The following is a 19944-nucleotide window of genomic DNA, read 5'->3' on the forward strand; positions in this document are numbered from 1 at the left end:
CCTGATGGTCATTCTGTCAGAGCTACACCATTCCTCTGTGGAGGAGAACCTTCCGTAAGGACTACCATCTCTGCAGCAATCCACGAATCAGGCCTGTATGGTTGAGTGGCCAGACGGAAGCCATTCCTTGGTAAATAGCACATGGCAGCCCGCCTGGAGTTTGCCAAAATGCATCTGAAAGACTCTCAGACCATGAGAAATACAATTTTCTGATCTGATGAGACAAAGATTGAACTCTTTAGCATGAATGCCAGGCATCATGTTTGGAGAAAACCAGGCACCGCTCATCACCAGGCCAATACCATTCCTACAGAGAAGCACGGTGGTGGCAGCATCATATTGTGGGGATGTTTTTCAGCGGCAGGAACTGGGAGACTAGTCAGGATAGAGGGAAATATGAATATAGCAATGTATAGAGACATCCTGGCTGAAAACATGCTTCAGAGCGTTCTTGAACTTTGACTAGGGCTACGGTTAATCTTTCAGCAGGACAAAGACCCTAGCACACAGCCAATACATAAAAATATATCAAGTCTGTAAATGTCCTTGAGTGGCCCAGCCAGAGCCCAGACTTGAATCCCTTTGAACATATCTGGAAATATCTCATTTTGGCTTCACACCAATGTTTCCCATCCCACCTGATAGAGCTAGAATCTCTAAAAAAAAAAAAAAAAACTGTTCACATTGTCATTATGCGGTATGATGTCTACAATTTTGAGGACAAAAATTAAATATTTTATTACATTTTGGAATAATGCTGTGACTGTAACATAACATAACAAAATGTGTAAAAACCTTCCGAATGCACTGTATTTGACTCATTGTTTTTAATGATAATTTTTTAATCTGATCTTTTAAAAAATAGATATTTTACGTTTGTTTTAAATCAGTTTTAATTTGTTTTTGTTTAAAGTAGCACCTCAGAAAAAAATTGTCTCTCTAAGTACCACTATAATGACCAACATTAAAATGCAACAGCTTAGTAGGCCTAAGTAGTCATTGAAAACAAGGTAGAGGTTTTATTTACCAAGTATATTAAATATTTTTGGCCACTGTAACAAAATGCACAGTTTGAACAGTAACACTGTTTGATTATTTTAAAATAAAACACTAGTCACTTAATTGATTATTTTGAGTACCACTAGATGGAGCCCGCACACCACCAGTGGTACCCATACCACAGTTTGAGAATAACTGTTTTAAATTATATGTTTTAGTCTGTCTTATGCCTTTGCTTTTTTATAGTTTCACTTGTTTGTGGTCTACAGCCCTTTGTTTTATAACTGTGGTTGTTTTTAAAAGGCTTTATAAATAAAGTTGGTGTGGTATGGTATATTTAAATGACAGAAAAAAAAAGTCTTAAAACTTTACAAAAGCCCCGATACAACATCTGCACTTACCCCCCCACCTCGACGACCCTGGGTGGGTGTGCTGGGGTTCAGTTGTTCCTTCTTGACCACGGTCAGATAGTAGCCTGATCCCAGTTTAGATTTTAGAAAGAGGGGCGAGCCACAGCAGCATAGCTTTCCATGCGAGATGATAGCTATTCGATCACCAAGTAGCTCCGCCTCATCCATGTAGTGAGTGGACAGGATGATGGTTCGGTCTGAAGGAGGAAAAAATAAAAAAAACATTGCAGTTCCGTATGTTTGGTGTTGGCTAAACACTGTAAGAACTTAATCTGCAAGAAAACACATGACCAATAATTTAATTAAGCTATTTAAATGTAAAGAAGAATAGTATGTTCTGCGATACGTTTTAAAAATAATACAACACTGTCATTTTCTGCCACCTTAACCTGAAAGCTTCCAGTTCACCTTTGCGATATTTGAGCAGCAGGTCCCAGATACCTCTGCGGGCGTACGGGTCAACCCCTGCTGTAGGTTCATCCAAAACAACCACTTTGGAGCCTCCAACAAATGCAATTGCCACAGACAGCTTCCTCTGCATGCCACCTAGTAGGAAGACAGAATGTTTCACTTTGTAGCAGAAAGTAATTTTTTTCTGATGGCTACCATCCTGAATATCTATATTGTCTACTTACCAGAGAGGTTTTTGGTCTGTTCATGTCTTTTGTGCAGCAGACCAACATCATCGAGTAAAGGGTCCATCTCTGCTTTCACCTCTTCTTCAGACAAACCTTTTAGACGTCCATAAAACCACACATGCTCCTCCACTGTTAAACTGTAGAGAGAAAGTGTAATATTTATAATCAATATTTACTGCAATAACATATACAAACACTATTAAGCAGATACACTATACACCAGGACTATTCAATAGTTGGCTTGCAATCACGTGACCTCGAGGCACTTCCGGGTTGCAGGCGATGGTCTAGATGCCCATTAAGCTACTGTTTATTTACCTAAATCAGTGCGGATTTGGCCGTATTTTGAAAGGTTTAGAGGCAAATATATGGTATGGAGTGGATTTTTACACTCTCAAGATATCGTTTTTTTTTAAGATTTAAGCCATTTATCATCACCAAGACATTAGTGCTCGCAACAACCTCACTTCATTGGACACTCACAGTAATTAGAGAAGAAAATATCGAAGGAACATCATGTATTTACATCCGAGGGGTCCACAAATGAAGCATTACTCGGTGAAAGACAAAGTTGGACTTATATTCGTGCATTGCTAAGTAACGTATTGGATTACATAACGAGTGCCGTGCTGCTGTGATCGTGACGCTAATGAGAAAAAGGTTACGTTTGTTTGCAATAGATTTCTTGCTACAAATATTAGTCTAATCTACAATTCATGCCTACAGTTGTTTTTATGGTGTGAAGTTCATATTTTGTCTCAGGCACTCAGCATCAAGGGTTGGAATTGGGGGTTAAATCACCAAAAATGGTTCCCGGGCGTGGCCACTGCTACTGCTCACTGCTCCCCTCACCTCCCAGGGGGTGATCAAGGGTGATGGGTCAAATGCGGAGAATAATTTTGCCACACCTAGTGTGTGTGTGACAATCATTGGTACTTTTAATTATTCAGCTATAGATGTCCCTATTGTTCAGCAATGTTTGCTTGCAATATCCAGATGCAGTATATGCTGTTGAGCCTACGAGAGATTCATCTAGTTTATTAATATTAGGGATATTTTCTTGATGCTAATAAATAACACCAAATACGCTATAATGTGGTCATCCGTGTCAAATAAAGCACTTGGCTTTCCTGCAGAACAACAACAGCAAAGCTTTTAGTTTCTGTTATGAAAATCAACAACGATAATACGGTAGATTGAACCAACAATCACAATATTTATTACTAGGACTTAACAGTTAGTTTATTTGCACAACCAGGTCTTCGTAGTTATATTTAGGAATAGTAACCGCAAAAGAAAAAGAGCAACTAATGCGATCTGTTGTCCTTTTCTTAGATTTAGTTATGCTCCCAAACACTAATAAAATAGTAGTAGAGAATAAACTCGATTGCATCACAGAAAGTTTCTCAAACAAATCAAATGTTCAAACAAACATTTTACAAAGTGATCGCTGCAGACACAAGCATGGTCCGATTGTATTCCACAAGATGATCGTGATAACTTTAAGACCCATTTCTTTCGACGCACTTTTGTTTTTTCCAAGACTTTATCAACTTTATGAATCAATTCTTTCGGGAATCTATGAAAGCTATTTCCTATCTCTCTATTTGAACGACAGGAACAGCCAAGAACATAAGAGCAATACAGCATTTTCTGCTCAAACGCTACACCATACTTGCCAACCCTCCCGGATTTTCCGGGAGACTCCCGAAATTCAGCGCCTCTCCCGAAAACCTCCCGGGAAAAATTTTCTCCCGAAAATCTCCCAGTCAGGCGGACTCAGGTCCATGAGGACCTGAGTCCGCTAACCCACAATATAAACAGCATACCTGTCCAATCACGTTATAACTGTAGAATGATGGAGGGCGACTTCTTGGTTTCTTATGTGGGTTTATTGTTAGGCAGTTTCATTAATGTCCTCCCAGCGCGGCAACAACACACAACAACAGCAGTCACGTTTTTGTATACCGTAAAGCAGTTCGTCTGCCGTAAACAGCAATGTTGTGACACTCTTAAACAGGACAATACTGCCATCTAGTGCATTTGATGAAAGCACTTTTGTGCGTGCCACACATCAATGCATCATCAGAGAGGGTGTTCAGTATGGTTCGAAAAATAGTGACAGAGAATAGAACAAGGATGGACAATTCAACCCTTAACTCAACAATGAGTAGATGAGTGTTATGTGTGTGTATATGTGTAAATAAATGAACACTGAAATTCAAGTATTTATTTTATATATATATATATATATATATATATATATATAGCTAGAATTCACTGAACGTCAAGTATTTATTTTATTATATATATATATATATATATATATATATATATATATATATATATATATATATATGAAATACTTGACTTGGTGAATTCTAGCTGTAAATATACTCCTCCCCTTTTAGCCACGCCCCCAACCACGCCCCCGTCCCACCCCGTCCCACCCCGTCCCACCCCGTCCCACCCCCACCACCCGAAATCGGAGGTCTCAAGGTTGGCAAGTATGCGCTACACTCACTCTCCCTTCTTTTAATGCTACGCTCAAGCTGCTTGACCATCATGTAAAATTAAGCCGCGATGAAGAAAATCGGATGTGACGTCATATGCAACCAGCAATTGGCAGCCCGGGAGTCAAATCCGGCCCGGGAATGACACCTTACCGGTCCCCGAGTTCAGTTCAAAACTTGGGGGAAAAACATTTTTGGAGCAAATTCCAAAAAACGCTACAATACTCCTGTTGTATTGAGGAACTTGGGCCACTGTAAACACATCCTGGCTGATCCTTGCATTGACATTTTTACCTTGTTAGCAAACAAGGAGTCCAAACATGTGATGTACATAACATATGTGTGTCTCAGGGCACTCCTTTAAGTCCCCTCCTTTTTAGCAGTACATTGTTTTTTTTGGTAATATGATTTATGTAACTAATGTGTTGCAGTATAGCTTATTTTCTTCAGATGTAGTCGTAAGTCATTTATTCAACTGCTTCAGCTACACTAGTGGTGCTCCTGAATGTTTCATTTTAGGTAATTTTTTTTAATCATTTGAGCTATTCAACTGGTGGCTCCCAAGTTCGGTTAAAAAAAAACTAATTTTGCAGCAGATTCTTAAAAACACTAGAGTGCTGTCATAGATATGATCTTTAACTAGCTTTTATGTGGAAGATCCTTAAAAAAAGCAGATTGCTCCTGTAAATCTCACAAAATAAATAGACCAAAATCAAATGTCTACTGTAGAGGACTCTGGTTCTCCGAATATACAAAACTACAATATTAGTGAAGGGAGACGTCAGCCCCCCGGTCCTTAGCTTTCTGGTAAAGAGGCCCTCAAAACAATTTAGTTGAATATCACAGGTATACATGATCAGATACAACATCTGTGATGTACAGTATTTGTGTAGAACTGTACTGAATCATTGTGACTGTTATTTAACAATATAAATGCTTTAATTATACTGTTGATTTTTGTGCAGCCCACAGTAATAAATCTCACCACTTGAGACAACATTGTCTTTCAAAAGACAATTTTTTGTTCCTACTGTCCCCACATACTGACTCTTACTCAGTTTTGTAAGTGTACCAAAGGCAGTCATAGCGCTGTGTAAAATACTTACTGTCACATTTACGCACAGTTTGCGGTAGTCGTGATCTCCGAATACTGAGGACAGCAAACTGTGCAAGTAAAAATATATTTATTGTCCAAAGCAGGCAAGTGCAACTAGAGAGTGCACACGGCATGATGAAACTTCGACAGGAAAATAAAACAGCTTGTCAGCATGATGACAGCACATGAAACAATGCCATTGCAACATTAACAATGAACCAAGCAACCAACAGCTGAACCTAAATAGTCTAAATTGCAAATTCGAGAAAAGGTGAGAGGAGCCATTGCTTAGAGGCAGGAGTAAATTTACTGCATAACATACCAAAACGAAAGTAGAACTACAAACCCCAAAACCAGTTGAGTTGGCACGGTGTGTGATTCATAAATAAAAACAGAATACAACGATTGGCAAATCCTTTTCAAATTATTCAATTGAATTCACTACAAAGACAAGATATTTAATGTTCGAACTGAGAAACTTTATTTAATTTTTTTTAAATAATCATTAACTTAGAATTTAATGGCAGCAACAGATTGCAAAAAAGTTGGCAGAGGGGCATTTTTACCACTGTCTTATATCGCCTTTTCTTTTAACACTCAGTAAACGTTTGGGAACTGAGGAGACCAATTTTTGAAGCTTTTCAGGTGGAGTTATTTCCCATTCTTGCTTGATGTACAGCTTAAGTTGTTCAACAGTCCGGGGTCTCCGTTGGGGTATTTTAGGCTTCATATTGCGCCACACATTTTCAATGGGAGACAGGTCTGGACTACAGGCAGGCCAGTCTAGTACCCACACTCTTTTACTATGAAGCCACGCTGTTGTAACGTGCAGAATGTGGCTTGGCATTGTCTTGCTGAAATAAGCAACGTTGCTTTCATGGCAATATATGTTGCTCCAAAACCTGTATGTACCTTTCAGCATTAATGGTGCCTTCAGAGATGAGTAAGTTAGCCATGCCTTGGGCACTAATACACCCCCAATATCATGGGGGTGGCTTTTGAACTATGCGCCTATAACAATCCGGATGGTTCTTTTCCTCTTTACACACGACACCCACAGTTTCCAAAAACAATTTGAAATGTGGACTCGTCAGACCACAGAACACTTTTCCACTTTGCATCAGTTCATCTTAGATGAGCTCGGGCCCAGCGAAGCCGGCAGCATTTCTGGGTGTTGTTGATAAATGGTTTTTGCTTCGCATAGTAGAGTTTTAACTTGCACTTACAGTTGTAGTGACAAACTGTAGTTACTGACAGTGGTTTTCTGAAGTGTTCCTGAGCCCATGTGGTGATATCCTTTACACGCTGATGTTGCTTTTTGATGCATTACTGCCTGAGGGATCGAAGGTCCGTAATATCATCGCTTACGTGCAATGATTTCTCCAGATTATCTGAAATTTTGATGATATTACAGACCGTAGATGGTGAAATCCCTAAATTCCTTGCAATAGCTTGTTGAGAAATGTTGTTTTTAAACAGTTCGACAATTCGCTCACGCATTTGTTCACAAAATGGTGACCCTCGCCCCATCCTTGTTTGTGTATGACTGAGCATTTCATGGAAGCTGCTTTTATACCCAATCATGACACCCACCTGTTCCCAATTAGCCTGTTCACCTGTGAGATGTTCCAAATAAGTGTTTGATGAGCATTCCTCAACTTTCTCAGGCTTTTTTGCCACTTGTGCCAGCTTTTTTGAAACATGTTGCAGGCATCAAATTCCAAATGAGCTAATATTTGCAAAAAATAAGATTTCCAGTTCGAACGTTAAGTATCTTTTCTTTGCAGTCTATTCAATTCAATATAGTTTGAAAAGGATTAGCAAATCATTGTATTTTATTTTTATTTACGATTTACACAACGTGCCAACTTCACTGGTTTTGGGGTTTGTAGAAAAAAAGACAGCTGGACCGGAACTAAGCAAGAAACATAGGAAAACACAGACACAAGACGAAACTGTCAAGCAGGGCGTGACACTTACGTGTCAAACAGGATATTGTGTTGCGGACACACGCCTAGGGTCCTTCGGATGATGTCCATGTCGTAGCGGATGTCCAACCCGTTGATGTACACGGTCCCCGAGGTAGGTGGGAACAAACCGGTCAGAACAGATCTGAAATATAGCGCACAAACAAAATGACTAAGGGCAACTAGAACATGATGTATTTAAATAGATTTTTAGTGTGGCTGCTGGATGTAAATAATACATAAATGCAGTATTTTTCAAATTGGGTGATGAAATGTAAGGGATGTGGGGCGTGAGAGGCAGGGGGGACCTTCAGTAGTGGTACCTAGGGATATGAATGCCTTAGTTTACAGGTTTTTGGGATACAAACTGTCTCTTGGCTAATTGTTATGCTTTAGGCTGAAAGCAAAAATTCGGCTTACAAGCCTTCCCCCTGATGGTTAGCCTAGCAAATGTCACAGTGATCATGTCACATATGATCCAACCAAAACATCTGGTATCTTACTTGCTAACATTATTAGCTTATAGCTAGATATTGACATATCTTTGTTTTTTCAACCATTGTAAAAACATGTTGATATTCAAGAAAGATATAATCAAAAACATGACCGAGCATGCAGCCGACATGTTGAAGCAGTTCCAGTGCATCACTGCTAGTCTGCACCATATTGAAGCAGAATGAGATAACACGAGTCAAGGTTGTTAAATAAATATCTAAAGGGCGGACATTTATCCATTAAAATATGGAAAAGCCGCTATGGTGTTTGACGGAGAAGCAACTGGAAGGAGACACCTTAAAAGTCCTCTCCCCATGCTGTACATCACACGTGTCAAACAAAGGCCCAGAGGCCAAATCCGTCACATAATTTTACGTAGCCCACAATAACCAGGAAATAATGTGTGTCAATAAAGATAAATATAATTCAATTTTGACATAAAAATATAAATTTCTAGGGAAATGTAGTTCTTATTTGACATTTTTTGATGCAACAACTTATTCTACGCTTTAAAAAAAACATTTCAAATAAAATTCTACACTAGCTGAACTTAACATTCTATTGTAATGTTTTTGAAAGAATATTTCTTATTATGACAGTTATTTTCAAAAGGCAGAAAAATTGTGCTGTTTTTGGGAGACCAAGCCCCGATTTAAAATTGTAATTAATTTCAATAGGCAAATTTGTTTCGCAATACAAGTTTTTCAAGGTATGAGTTGCATCACGAAACAAATCCAACTTGTATCTTCCGGTACCACGGTACAGTATTAGTGTTTGTATTCATACTTAAACAATAAACCTCCAGCTGGGTGACAGCAGTGCTTGAAATTTATAATTTTTAAATGTTACAAATTAAGTTAATAAAACTAATGATTTTTTATTTATTTTTGTAGATGTTGCAGATATTATCTAAACTTATTCATTGTATTAATTCATGTTAATAATCAGTCGATTGCTTGCAGAATGCTGGTGCCAGCAACTCATAAAGTGGTTTGTACAGACAAATCAATAACATTATCAGGTTCTCTCTAAAACATGACTGAAAAATAATTGAGAACCCTTACAATATTGACATACCGGTAATTAATTGTATCATTTTAATCATGTAATACACAGCATATGCTGTATTTATTTGCAAGGGCTTTATAGTTTGCAACAAAAGGTTTTATAGCATTGGCTAAACTCATATGATAAACTTCCACATAAATATGGCTTCAGCCTAAAATCTGACATAAATAACTCTTACATGGTAGTAGTTTTGCCTGCTCCATTGTGGCCCAGAAACGAGGTGATCTGCCCTTCATAGAACTTCAGGTTGAGGTGGTTGACAGCCAACTTGCCTCCTTTCTCATAGATTTTCACCAGGTTTGTTATGTTTACGCCAAGGACCAGGTTACTAGGCTCTGGTTCAATGCGATCTACAAACGGAAACATAACTGAGGCGATTAGACAGAAAAGCCAAGTATGAACAATCTGTGGTGTTGTAAATAAGAAAGAATGCCTGAAATAATGGCACGTTCATTTCCCTTGCAAAGGAAGCATTACAACTCCACCTGTTAGGCCCAATTACATGCAAATTAACTAAAATGTTTACCAAAACAACGTCCTGCCTCTAGAAAGAAGTTAAATCAGGAAGATAATTTCTTTCCTTGCAGCCTCTTAAAGGACCATAAAAAGGCAAAGCATAATTAAGGGTATTACATAGGAATGCAACAATTAACTTATCATTAACAACACAGTTATTCAATCTCCAAAGCTCCACTCCAAGTCCTCTTCGCTCAAACATTATGCTATTTTCGGCACAACCTGAACAGAACAAAAACAAAGTTACATCAACAGTGAGTCTAATATGTCGAATATGTATGGTACTGGTTTACGTGCCAATAAGGGATAAAATAAGGGAGTTAAATTATGTTTGTCAAGTTGCTTAGTAAAGAATATGAGTTACCGTATATTTCGGACTATAAGGCACACTTAAAATCCTTGCATTTTGTCAAAAATCACTAGTGTGCCTTATAACCCGGTGCACCTAATGTACGGAATAATTCTAATTGTGCTTACCGACCTTGAGGCTATTCTATTTGGTACATGGTTTAATGATAAGTGTGACTAGTCACACATAAGAGATACGTGTAGACTGCAAGATGACACTAGTAAACAACAACAAAACTTTAAATGTTCCACTGAGAATATAGAACATTACACATGGCGCTCAAAAATCTGTCAAAATGTTTTGACTTTCGTAAGCTATGAAGCCGCACCACTTGATGGATTGTCGGAGCATTACGGCTACCGTAGTCAGTCGTACTGTGCTTCAACATATGAGTATTATTATGGTTTGTATATAAGGACCCAAAATGGCACCTATTAGCAGACATATTATCTGACGTTTTGTTTCGCAATATTATGCAAAACCAACTTTTCTTACCTTTTGGTACCTGCTGATGTGTATTTGGGATCTGCATAAGTCCTGAAAATGTGCGTGCGTCCGCCATTGTAGTCCGTGCCGAAACCGTAGTCAATAAGCTTCTTCCTTTTCTCTATCTTCTTGTTATGGGGCATTCATCCTCCGCTGTTGCCATTTCTAATATAAAGTAGCGTAAAGTTCTAACTTATATCTCGCTATGGAAGTGCTAAAAACTACCGGTGTAGTGGGTTTACAAAATTCACCCAAAGAATTGTAGTTATTAGCGAGTTCCGGTTGGATGTTTTTTTACGGGACACATTTCCGGTGTTGTTGCGGCAGTGAGCCACAGATGAGGAGATGCTGATCCGTTATTGATTTAATTAAAGTCTGTATGTCATTAAAACAGTTAGCTCCATCTTTTGACACTTCTTCCACTCCCGTCCTTGCACGCTACACCGCTACAACAAAGATGACGGAGAGAAGACGCTGCTGAAGGTGAGCCACGTAAATAAGACCGCCCACAAAACGGCGCATCCTGAAGCGACGGTCAGAAAGCGACTTGAAGATGGTCTGTAAAACATGCAACATTTTGACCAAAGAACCACCATTACCGGTACATGTTATGTAGACTACAAGGGAGTGTTTTAAATTTAGAAAAAAAATCATAATATGACCCCTTTAATGCGCCTTATAATCCGGTGCGCCTTTTGTGTGAAAATACACCTGAATAGACCCGCTCATTGGCAGTGCGCTTTATAATCCGGTGCGCCCTATGGTTCGAAAAATACGGTGAATATAAACGTGTCACTTACAATCAGTAGCTTAGCATTGAGTCAGTTTGGTGTAAACACACAGCAACAGATAGTTCTTCCTGTTTGCATTGAATACATTTTAGGCATTTTAAGTTGATATAGCAAGAGTAAAACACTAACATAACATCATAAGCTTGTAGAATAACCTTACTACACCATGGAATCTAATCACGTGCATTCAGTTATGAATAGCATACAATAGATGATTAAAATTAATAGGCATGGAGGACAGTTGATGACAATAACTTGAGTTTATTAGCTTTAATTTAATAATACAATTACTAATTAATGTTTTTGTATATTATTCATATTTTTGTTTATATTTATTATTTTGTACAGTTATTACAACAATATTATTTGCGTACTTTTGCTAACAGTAATAAATAACACATCAAAATCTCTAAGGAATGTCTATGATTTTATAAAGTTTTTTGTTCTGGAATTAATCAATGTGTATTGCATAACAATTGTGATTATTACTTGAGTATAATCGCACAGTCAAAATCTATAATCGCTGCATCCCTAGTGATACTTTGCTGGAATTCCTCAATAGTTTGTGACACCTATGGCACAGACATATAGCTTAAAAGTTTATTACATTACATGTAATACACAATATGTTGTTGTTGAGACCTAAGAATGAAAAATCTACACATTGTTATACAAACCAAAACATATGACTTATAAGATAACTTGCCACCTAAGTCATACCTGTAAATGATACATTTTCCATCATCTCACAAAAGTGTGTAGACCTAACTATTAGCTCATCAACTACGCATGATATCAGCATCCCATTATATTCCACAGATTCAGGAATAGATACGGATGATCTTGAGATAAATAATGTATTTAGGAATTTCTATGTGTCCCTCTACTCCTCTTCTCATTGTTCTACTCCTGAGCTTGATAATTTTTTTTGCCAATCTGGACATCTACTCAATTGATCAGTCTGCTGCGGTAGAGTTAGAGAAACCAATTACTGCTATGGAATTAAATGTTGCAGCATTATCGCTACATAACGGAAAATCCCCGGGACCAGATGGTTATCCTACCGAACTTTAAAATTTTTTTGGGAATAAGCTAGCCTCCCTATTATTGGACATGTACAATGAATAGTTTGAATCTGGCTGCCTTCCGGAAAACGCTCAACCAAGCTTCAATTTATCTCCTCTTGAAAAACGCAAGCACCCTTTTCGTGCACTTTGTATAACCCTATTAGCCTGGTAAATGTGGACTTTAAATTATTATCCAAACTGCTGCCTTAACGTCTGAATACCCTTCTATTGTTAATGCGGATCAAACCGGGTTAATTCGGAATAGGCACTCCTTTTCTCATCTTCAACGTCTTTTTAACTTATTGTATGAGGTGGCTGCTCTTAATACTGTAGAGGCAGTGATATCTCTGGATGCTGAAAGGGCATTTGACCGATTGGAGTGGAATTATATATTTCAGTGAATTACAAAGTAGTAAAAAAACATGTCATTTGCAATTGATAACATCTTAGAATGCATAACCATTTAATATATGTCATGAAAAAAGCAAAACACATTAACCAGTTGTAAATATAGATCACCTACGTATGTCAAGTATTGAAACATTTGAAGACTGGATCAAGGCAAATTGTATGGACACTGGTCAACAAATAGTTTTCTTATGTGGTGACTTCAATATTGACCTATTGAACCCTAATAAGTAAAAGTCCATTGATGACTTCATTGATACAATGTACAGCATTAGTTTATATCCTAAAATCACAAAGCCAAGCAGAATCACAGGACAGTGTGCCACGCTTATTGATAATATTTTTACCAATGATTTTGATAATAACACTCCAAGTGGTCTACAAAGCCAACATTAGGGATCATCTGCCAGTTTTCACAATATATGATGGAAACGACAAGAAGAGGAATATAGATGACAAAAAATATATTTTGAAGACTATGCAAAGAGAAGAATATGATTGCTTTCAAAAAGCAAAATTCGGACAATGTGTACAATGAAAATTATGTTGATGAAGGATAAGGTAAATTCTTAAACCTGTCCATAATGCTTTATGACAAATATTGTCCATGGAAACAACTCAGTAGAAAGCAGAGAAAGAACAATCAACCATGGATGACAACAGGATTAAAAAAATGCTTCTAATGAGAAGAATACATGATATCGAACATTTATAACACAGTGAACTATAGAGGCAGAAAATACATACAATAATTATAAAAACAAGTTAACTAGCACACTACGAACATGTAGAAAATAATATTACAGTCAATTATTAGACAGGAACAAAAACAATATGAGAGCAACATGGGCCATTATTAAAAATGGCACTAAGAGGGATTACACCCAATACTTCTCAGACAGAAACATAAATAATGACAACAAGAAGGAAGTAGTTGAAAGCTTAAATAATTACTTTGTAAATATTGGACCAAAATTGGAGAAAAGGACTCCAGACACAGTTTCAACTGATGACTTCAATAACACTATAAGTAGAAATCCCAACTCAATGTTCCTCGCGAAAGTGACACAAGAGGAAATAGTTAAAATCGTGAGAAAAATGTAAATCCAAGACTTCAATCGATTGTAATGGAATTGATATACAAACGATAAAAAAGGTTATTGAAGAGATCTCTGGACCATTAATGTACATTAGTAACCTATCATTTCACCAAGACATTTCCAAACAGTTGTACCATTTATAAGACTGGAAAAAAACACCAAATAAACTCTATAGACCTGTTTCGACATCGATGGCTTTAATCTAAATAACAGAGGAAATTACCAATGAAATAGATGGTAACCAGTGTGCATCTGCAGTGTTTATGGATGTAACTAAAGCATTTGACACAATTAATCACAATATTTTAATCAAAAAATTAGAACGGTATGGCATCAGAGGGTTGGTATTGAACTGGATAAGAAGTAAGTTAACCAACAGGAAGCAATACGTGAAGCTAGGTAAACACTCGTCTACAACGCTAAATATATCCTGTGGCGTACCACAGGGATCAATACTGGGACCAAAATTGTTCAATCTTTATATAAATGGAATTGGTAAAGTTACAAAAGACTAAAAGTTAGTATTATTTGCGGACAATACAACAGCATTCCGTTTAGGAGAGAACACACAGAAGCTAATACAAATAACAGAATAAATTTATAAACTAAAAAGATGGTTTGACAAAAACAGACTATCCTTAAACCTCAGTAAAACTAAAGTAATACTATTCGGTAACTGTAGAAGAGAAAGACAACACAAATAGACGGAATAGAAATTGAAAGAGTAAATTCAATAAAAATGTTGTGGTGTAATAATGATTGATGATAAAATGAAGTGGACATTTCATATAAAAAATAAAGTGGCAGCAAATACAATTATAATGAATAAAGCTAAATATGTATTGGACCAAAAATCAATTAATATTCTTTACTGCTTGCTTGTGTTACCATATCTGAGTTATTGTGTAGAAATATGTGGAAATAAATACAAAAGTATGCTTCAGTCACTAACCGTGTTACAAAAAAGATCAGTTCGAATAATACATAATGTTGGATATAGACAACACTCAAACCCTTTATTATTGAATCGAAAATATTGAAATTCCACGGTAGTGAATTTGCAAACAGCTACAATTATGCACAAAGCAAACTATAACCTACTACCCAAGAACATAAAACAATTCTTCTCAACAATAGAAGAAAAATATAACCTTTGAGAAAATATAGTTTAAAACATTTGTACGAACGCACAACACTTAAACTTTTCGTTTATCAGTATGTGGAATTAAATTATGGAATGGATTAAGTAAAGAAATCAAACAGTGTACTAATATGATCCAAATGAAGAAACTGTTCAAACTCAAAGTGTTTACAAAGTACAAAGAATAACCATGATAAACATTCTGAACTTATTGAGAATCTTATCTATCTCACCATATGAAATACAACTGACTTCACTCATTTTTTATTTATTTTTGTATGTTATTATTTATGGAGTATATTGTAAATACACTGAGAACAGGAAGTGAACAAAAGCGCTAGAAATTGCTGTGTAATGGAAAAGGGGTAGGACTAGATAAGCGCTGATTCTTCCTATTCCTTTTCGAACATGTTGATAAAAGAAATTGGAAATCGTGATGTATCATTGTAATTGTATGCATGTCGAAATAAACTCAAACCTCAAACCATTATGTCAATATTTGCCTGTACTTATTTGATTGATGCATGTGCATTGATGCATTTTTGTGGGTTACTTGTTTGGGGGAGAAAAAAACAACATTTGTATTTCCAATAAACAAAATGTTTAAAAAAGTGTGTAGACCTCTCACATTTTAGCAGGAAAAAGTGTATCAACTAAGAGCCTCACCTTCCCCTTGCTCAGGAGGGGCAGGTGGGATTGGCATGCCGGCCTCCAGGGGTATTCCACTCCAGTAATTCAAATGAAAAGGAAAGTGCCACGGTCGGGGGATGCCATATTCACCTGAGGCACACATACACATGTTAAGGGTTAAGTTAAATTGTTACAAGCAATAATAGAACATATACACCATGATGTATATCAAAGAAACTAATTGGAACAACAAATTGGCCCTAGTGTGTGGATGTGAGTGTGAATTTTGTCTGTCTATCTGTGTTGGCCCTGCGATGAGGTGGCGACTTGTCCAGGGTGTACCCCGCCTTCCGCCTGATTGTAGCTGAGATAGGCTCCAGCGCCCCCCGCGACCCCAAAGGGAATAAGCGGTAGAAAATGGATGGATGGATAATATACACCATGATGTATATCAAAGAAACTAATTGATGTAAATAAAAGAAACTAATCTACTGTATATGCTTTTAAGTGCTTTACTGAACTTGCATCAACACATTCAAAAGTGTGTGATCGATTACATGCATTTCTGACTTTATCAACCATTAAGATATAGATATTTTTACAGCCAGGGGTGAACATTAATACAATAAGATGCTATCAGAACACAAATAAAAACATTTTCCTGGTCTGCTGTTGAATTTTTTTGGTATAGGGTGAGTATTTCTGGCTATTTAGAATGTTAAAATCACCGACTGACTAAAATTAGGAGCACTAATATTAACAAAGTACAGTGGTACCTCGAGATACAAGTTTAATTTGTTTTGTGGTGCACCTCACACGTTGAAAAACTCTCATTGCAAAAGAGCCTGTTTTAATGGATTGAAATCAATTTATTTATAGCTTGGCCCCCACCGAAACAACGCAATTCTGACATGCAACATGCCTTTTAATAAAAAGAACAAGTAACTTTTAGATAAGAAATACTGAATCAAAGTCCTGTATTCTATGTCTTTTCCTGTCCAGCGCTCTTGTTTTTTGCTTTTCCCTGTCACTGCACCTCTGTCCTGGGCGCTGCTCTAAATAGAACTCTAAACTCACCTGCTCTTCCTTGCCAATCAGGCTGCTATGTATCTGTTGAATAGGGCTGGATCACTGTTAATTACTATGTAGACTGCTTAGTATGCTTGTGATGTGTTTAAAATGTGTTCCTGCATAGCTTTTCCTATGCTTCCAGTGCACTTCAGTTGCACTATAGCTTTTGATTTGTCATTATATTTTCACCTGCACACTGTCTGTTGTCCTTTGCATCCTGGGGTCACGTCACAAGCAACCCTAACCAGACACTGACAGTACAGCATTTACTAGTGATGGTCATGAAGCATTGAACCACCTGAGCCAATTGGTTTGGGAATTTCTCGAAGCTTCATGCATGCTACGACACAAAAAAACCCTCTGCTGGCCAAATGTATGATTACAAACAGCTGTAATTTAACCACATTATGTGTAGCTCTGATTATGAGTGGAAATTAGTATGTATCATAGTGTATGAATGACTAAATTCCAAAAAATCTGAGTATCATGGAAAAGTTATATATTTCTATAATTCCATTCAAAATGTTGATTGGCAACACTAAATTGGCCCTAGTGTGTGAATGTGAGTGATGAGGTGGCCACTTGTCCAGGGTGTACCCCGCCTTCCGCCCGAGTGCAGCTGGGATAGGCTCCAGCAAAGTCACACTTTACTTTCATCGGAAAAGAGGACCTTGGACCACTGGCCAACAGTCCAGTCCTCTTTCTCCTTGGCCTGGTTGAGACGCTTCCTCTTTTGGCTCAGGCTCAGAGACAGTTTGACCCGAGGAACCCGACAGTTGTAGCCCATCTCCCGGATGCGTCTGAATGTAGTGGTTTTTGAAGCTGTGGCTCCGCCTCATTCAACTCTTTCTGGTCTCTGCCAAATGTATGAATCTTCTCTGTTTGATCATCCGCAGAAGCCCACGGTCAGCTATTCTGCTGGTGCATCTTCTACTGCCACATTTTGCCCTTCCACTAGACTTTGGACACAGCCCACCTCCTAAGCTATGAATTTTTGTGGCTTACTCATCCTATGCAGGGTATCAATGATGGTCTTCTGTCCAGTTGTCAAGTCTGCAGTCTTCCCCATATTGATCCTTTCTGAGACTATTGAACCAAAGTGAATTTGGGCTGATTTTTTCACAGAATTCAAATTTTTTGAAATCCTGTTTTTGTGGGTTTTGTGAGCTGGAGACCCAAATCATGTACAAATAAACAACTACATACTTGAAAACGTTTAAGTTGTGGGCCCTGAATCTATAATCTATGGATGTTTAACGTCCATCCATCCATTTTCTACCGCTTGTCCCTTTCAGGGTCGCAGGGGATGCTGGAGCCTATCTCAGCTGCATTCGGGCGGTAGGCGGGGTAAACCCTGGACAAATTTCCACCTCATCGCAGGGAAGTTTAACGTTTTGAATGTAATTATGGAAATAAATACACTTTTCCATGATATTCAAATTTTTTGGAAAGGGTCTCTATATATAGTAAAATGTTTTTTCTGAATTGTGTGTTTGTATTTTCCAACATGGTCCTTGGGAAAATGTCGTATGGGCCTAAAGAGCAAGATGACACTATAATGTAACTTGGACAATGATGTACCGACAGGGGAGATTTAGGTCATTTTTATTTTTAGTCTTAAGTGATTTTTTTTTCTTGACACAATCTCTCTATCATCCAGCTCTTGATTTCTGGTGGTTGTTTAAACGAGAATAACTACAGCTTGTTAATTTATTAAACTTAATGTTTGCAGTGATAAGCGCATTCAGGAACTGATGTTGCCGAGAATCCATTCCACGTCATGTGGCATCAAAGGCAGATGCGTACTCCAGATGATTGTTGAGAGCCAGATGGAGTCAGCCATTTTATTATGTCATTGTTGAGCGGTAAACTGCTTAGGTTAAGTTTGAATTTGCTGTCAAATTTAATATCCATCCATCTATCCCTTTTCTACCGCTTGTCCCTCTCGGGGTTGCGGGGGTGCTGGAGCCTACCCTAGCTGCACTCGGGAGGAAGGCAGGGTACACCCACGGCCAACACAGAAAGACAGACAACATTCACACTCACATTCACACAGTAGGGCCAATTTAGTGTTGCCAATCAACCTATACTAAGGTGCATGTCTTCTATACGCCGTTCTTTGATTCTATTGGCTTTTTAAAACTACTAGTATTCACTATCCAAATTCCGAACTGACCACAACTCTATCAAGAGCCCACATTTTTAATGGTGCTTGGTCTGTTTGTGTTGTCAAATCTCCTGGCAACTCTGAACTATATATAAAGTACTAAAGAATAACGGAATATAAAGTTAAAGTTAAAGTTAAAGTACCAATGATTGTCACACACACACTAGGTGTGGCGAAATTATTCTCTGCATTTGACCCATCACCCTTGATCACCCCCCTAGAGGTGAGGGGAAAAGTGGGCAGCAGCGGTGGCCGCGCCCGGGAATCATTTTTGGTGAATATACTGATTTCTTTGCTAATTGACATTTTTTGTGAAGGAAATAGTGAGTCATATTAATCACATAATATATATTGTTGTATGGTCCCATTTCTCAGCTTGGACTACTGCTACTAATTCCAACATGATAAGTATTACACTATTACTTTGTTAATAAAGGACTGCAACCATACCGGGGAACACGGCATCGATGTACCAGGCTGCGATAATGTAGATGAAGGCATCCACATAAAGCATAACTATCGCCGTGCTGAAGTTGTATGAGTCCCCTTTCACAGGACTGGACCATAAATTGTGCCACTGGATGCCGATGCCTTGCTCTTCGTATTGAGAGAAATACTCACAACCAAACCCAAAGGCCACAGGAGACAAAAAACTCTAAAGAGAAAAAGGTAGAAACGGCCTAAGTTGACAGTAAAAAGCTGAGGGTGTAATGCTGGTGTCCAAACTTTTTGCTTTAGTAAATGTTATATCAAAGGGGTGGAATATTTGCAGACACAAACAAAAAGTCTGATTAAAACATATTTAGATATAAAAATGCCTTTTCTTTCTCAGTCAGTTTTGCCACTTGTGCCAGCTTGTTTGAAACATGTTGCAGGCATAAAATTCCAAATGAGCTATTATTTGCAAAAAATAAAGTTTTCCAGTTCGAACGTTAGGTATCTTGTCTTTGCAGTCTATTCAATTGAATATAGGTTGAAAAGGATTTGCAAATCATTGTATTCTGTGCCAACTTCACTGGTTTTGGGCTTTGT

General features: G+C 37.8%; 1 protein-coding gene across 4 annotated transcripts in view; it reads right to left on the bottom strand.

The window, feature by feature from the left end:
- Positions 1-19944, bottom strand: part of abca7 (ATP-binding cassette, sub-family A (ABC1), member 7) — a 104214-nt gene that overhangs the window by 57721 nt on the left and 26549 nt on the right. For all 4 annotated transcript variants that reach the window (XM_061975903.2, XM_072914645.1, XM_072914647.1 and 1 more), the window contains 7 exons: positions 19363-19567; positions 15711-15824; positions 9365-9536; positions 7637-7768; positions 2045-2184; positions 1818-1955; positions 1401-1606 (listed from right to left, as the gene is read on the bottom strand). In XM_061975903.2, the coding sequence (XP_061831887.2) occupies positions 1401-1606; positions 1818-1955; positions 2045-2184; positions 7637-7768; positions 9365-9536; positions 15711-15824; positions 19363-19567 (1107 nt within the window). The remainder of the gene's footprint in view (positions 1-1400; positions 1607-1817; positions 1956-2044; positions 2185-7636; positions 7769-9364; positions 9537-15710; positions 15825-19362; positions 19568-19944) is intronic.

The sequence above is a fragment of the Nerophis lumbriciformis genome, linkage group LG14 (assembly GCF_033978685.3).
Source record: "Nerophis lumbriciformis linkage group LG14, RoL_Nlum_v2.1, whole genome shotgun sequence".
Taxonomy (NCBI): Eukaryota; Metazoa; Chordata; class Actinopteri; order Syngnathiformes; family Syngnathidae; genus Nerophis; species Nerophis lumbriciformis.